The 4,007-nt window shown below is 33.3% G+C and overlaps 1 protein-coding gene across 1 annotated transcript in view; it reads left to right on the forward strand.

Moving 5' to 3' along the window:
- The window catches only part of RIC1 (RIC1 homolog, RAB6A GEF complex partner 1), a gene marked incomplete at its 5' end in the record, with an annotated part of 38,471 nt that overhangs the window by 17,587 nt on the left and 16,877 nt on the right, over positions 1-4,007 (forward strand). The window contains 4 exons of the mRNA XM_019610204.2: positions 938-1,029; positions 2,025-2,113; positions 3,027-3,171; positions 3,687-3,786. Of these exons, the coding sequence (XP_019465749.1) occupies positions 938-1,029; positions 2,025-2,113; positions 3,027-3,171; positions 3,687-3,786 (426 nt within the window). The remainder of the gene's footprint in view (positions 1-937; positions 1,030-2,024; positions 2,114-3,026; positions 3,172-3,686; positions 3,787-4,007) is intronic.

The raw sequence follows: 4,007 nt of genomic DNA on the forward strand, positions 1-4,007 counted from the left end.
AAAAAAGAAAAAAAAAAGCTTAAGAGTTGACATAAGGGCAGTACTGTATTTCTAATAAATATTTGAACTAGACTGTTTTAGCAGCCGTACCTGACTGCGGGAGAGTGTAATTAGAAGCAGATAAAATTTCTAATTCTGTTTGTTTGGGAATTTCATCATAGTTCTGAGATCTTATTACCGCCTGTTGAAGTTTGTTTACTAGTTTTAAGTGGAGTGATAGAAAGAGATTTCTCCTGTGTCAAAGTATTGTAACTATTTCTAGCTTTCAGCTGAAATTAAGTATAATTCTTCTCATAATGACAAGTGTATTTCTTAACTTGTTTGTTGAGAGCTCTTCTAAACTATGTACTTTCTTTCTGTAGCTTAGCCTTACAAACCGTACTACATTTTATCATTCAATCTCTTCTGATCAGGCAGAAGGACTAGATGATCTCTGAAGGGTCCCCTCTGGCTGAACTATTTTATTCTATTACAAAAAATACAAAATAATTTATTTACTTGGGCCTAGACTCCTTCATAGTCTTATAATATTTACAGTTTCAGTCATTGCAGATGAGGGTTTTATTCTCCTGCTTTGTGTTTTGTTTCCATCCTTGGTATCATCTTCTTGTTTTTATGTAGTAGCATGGATATACTTACCTTATTGGTAATGACTTGCTTTGGTTATTCAGAACTTTGAAATAAAGTCCATTGTACATAAAACCTGGTTTCGTTATTTATTTATTAAAAAAATAGAGAAGGATGCCAGAATATAGGGAAGATGTTTACCTGAGCCGTATCATTAACGTCGATATTTGTAATAGAAATTTACTGAGGTGATGACAGTCAAGTAGCAAATCAGTTATATAGAATGCATAGGTAGCACATGGATAGAAAGTGGGTTTTATGAATGAAAGCACTGTTTAACTCAGCGCCTTGTGACTTCCTTTCTTTACAGCAGCTCCATGGTGTTTGGGCACAAGATGTGGTTGATGGAACTTGTGTAGCAGTGAATAACAAATACAGACTAATGGCATTTGGATGTGCCAAGTAAGTTTTGTAAGGATGATTCCTTGGGGAAAAAATACATATTTGCTTGTGTAACACCAATACTTAATTATTTTCACCAATTTGTGTGGCAGATATTTAAAGATGAAAATGATTGTTCTTCCTAGTGTATTATATTGTGTCAAGAAACCAGGAGGGGAGGCCTACTTGAACTGAAATTGATGCTTTTTTTCAGCTTTGAGGAGAAATAAAGTGTTTAGATTAGTAGCAAGGATTGGAAATGTGCTACTGTCCCAGTTAATTTCAAAGGAGGATTATAAAGTCAATTTTAAGCGATTAATTATCATATTGAATGGAAGTAGCATTTTGTAGCCAACTGACAGAATGAAATGTTGGCTGTTTAAATGTAGGACTATTTAGAAATTAAACTTAAAAGTAGCTGTGGTATTTATTTACTACTTTTTTCTTTAATATAGGAGGAACTACAGTTTTAAAAGTATATTGGTTTTCTTTCAGAGTATTTCATAAGACTGTGATTATATAGATCTTCAAATGTCTTACAAAATAGTGTTCTTCTAGTAGTAATGGTACAGTATGTTGACATTTGCCTTTGAAGAACAGTTACTGTAATACATAGATCTTACTTTGCACTGCTGCACTCCTGATGAACCCCTACCACCTAGTAAAAATGGAATTGGCTCGTACAGCTTGTAATGCATGGAAGCCATAAAAATGTGTGGGTCATATCTACACATATGTTTACAGAGAATTAAAAAGTCTTGGTATATTAATTACTGTAAAACTTTTTTTTTCTGGTCCTCGAAATGTATGTATAGGTATAACATGACATGGTATGTCTGTTCTATATACTGTGCAACAAGTTTGTGAAGAAGTTGTTCTGTTGCATCCGGACAAGTTGAGTTAGTGAGAAAACAGAGTTATGTATGAAAATTAAGATGTAACCTTTTTATTAACATTCGGAAATTGATGAGAAGTTCAAATGGGTTGTAGTCTAAAGTGTTTGTAATCTTTTCCAGTGGCTCTGTGCAGGTTTATACAATAGATACCACCACTGGAGCCATGCAGTTTTCTCATAAGTTGGAGCTAACACCAAAACAATATCCTGGTGAGCTAATTTTATTGCTTGAATTTTCCAGCTGTCTTTTGGGTACTGAAAAAAATCCCATATTTTTAACTAGTTAAAAACTATTTATTTTCTTCTGTTACCACTGATTAGCATTAGTTACTACTCTTGCACGTGTATACTGAATTACTCTTGTGTATTTGCTCTTTTTACTGCTTGTTCTGAGTTCTGGATGTTTCATATGTGAGTTTTTTGATTTTGAGTGAATCTATAGCTGAGAGATCGCGTGCTGCTGTCATGTTGTACCTTTTGAAGGGCTGCAGGTCTCAGCTGTTCACACGTCATCTTTATATCACTTTCCCATTACTTACGAAGAAAATCCAAGATTATTGTCACAACTGATAACAAATGTAATAAAAGAGGCAGGAGTTAACTTGGGGTAACTGACATGCAGAGTCCTATGATTACAGAAAATATTTTTTTGAGTAATCCAGCAGTCCCCTGCCAGCACTGCAGTGAACAAAAACCCAATTTTTAGTGTAGGCTTATCAGTGAGGAGCAAAAAAAGGGATGAGTTATGTCTTGAACTGAAAGCGTGCATGCCTGTAAATTTCAACCAAAAAAAAAAAAAAGGTAAATAAGAGTTTCATAGTCATGTGATATGCCAGAGGAAGAAGTTTCATTAGTGGCTGTAAAATCTTTTTTTCCCTGAAAACCATCTTACCAGAATTGCAATTATATGATTGTCATAGCATGATGTGTTTCTGGCCTGTTTTCATGTGTTTTTAGTTTTCTATTAAACCCAAAATTTATTTGAAAGAAAATGTTAAATGTTAAGTTGTTTTTTATTCAAGTGGATGAAGGCAGCGAACAGTTGGTTTCTACTGTTAAGATGAGAGCAGATGGAGAACATGACATTTTTTCACATGATATTTTACTGTCTGTTTTTTAACAGATATTTGGAATAAAACGGGGCCTGTTAAGCTAATCAGATGGTCACCTGATAGCTGTGTTGTTATGGTGACCTGGGAATGTGGAGGCTTGTCCTTATGGAGTGTTTTTGGTGCTCAGCTTATTTGTACTTTAGGAGGTGATTTTGCGTGAGTATCTTCCTTTCACTGAATTGTAAAATACTATATTAGACCATTTCATTTGTCTAATTAAGATAATTGGAAACTAATACATTATCTTAATTTTTTTATCATTTTCTTTTATAATTCCTTACCTATGGAAGTCATTGAATGTTATTGAGTATTGAATATTATACAAGAGTTTTGTAGTGATCTTTCTGCCCATAAAAGCTAATTCCACTAAAGATAGATTTTGGCAGAAAAAACATTGTTAAAAATTCAACTTGGGTGCCCCACATGTATATATATATATATATATATATGTATATATGTATATATATATATTTACTGGACATTTGATAACATTCCAGAAATCACAATTACATTTACTGTAGACACTTAGCATCACTTAACATCACTTTACCTTTTAGGCTTTATAGTTGAAGATGAGTGTAAATACAGTATCGTAGGACAGTACAAAGATAAGTTAATTTCTTATTTTGATGAAGTAATTCCAAACTCAAACTTTTTGTTCTGCTTTTAAGGTATCAGTCTGATGGTACTAAAAAGGACCCTCTAAAGATCAGTTCTATGGTAAGTATGAATGTAAAAATCGCAGGGGGATGCCTTTTTGTTTTTTTTAATAATTTGTAGTAAAACAGCTTTCAAAAAAGCAAACTGGCTTTCCTTGGATTTATTACACTTAATTAGTAAAGTGTGTACACTGTTCTTCCTAATGCAAATGTTTCTTTGAGAGCAGAGGGGACAGCTGATGATTTTTTTCATCTATTATGCCTGATAATGAAGTGTGTGTGCAAAGCGTTATTTTTAATGTTGCTTTTAAGAATGAATGCTTCTGTTGTTTT

The sequence above is a fragment of the Meleagris gallopavo genome, chromosome Z (assembly GCF_000146605.3).
Source record: "Meleagris gallopavo isolate NT-WF06-2002-E0010 breed Aviagen turkey brand Nicholas breeding stock chromosome Z, Turkey_5.1, whole genome shotgun sequence".
Classification (NCBI taxonomy): domain Eukaryota; kingdom Metazoa; phylum Chordata; class Aves; order Galliformes; family Phasianidae; genus Meleagris; species Meleagris gallopavo.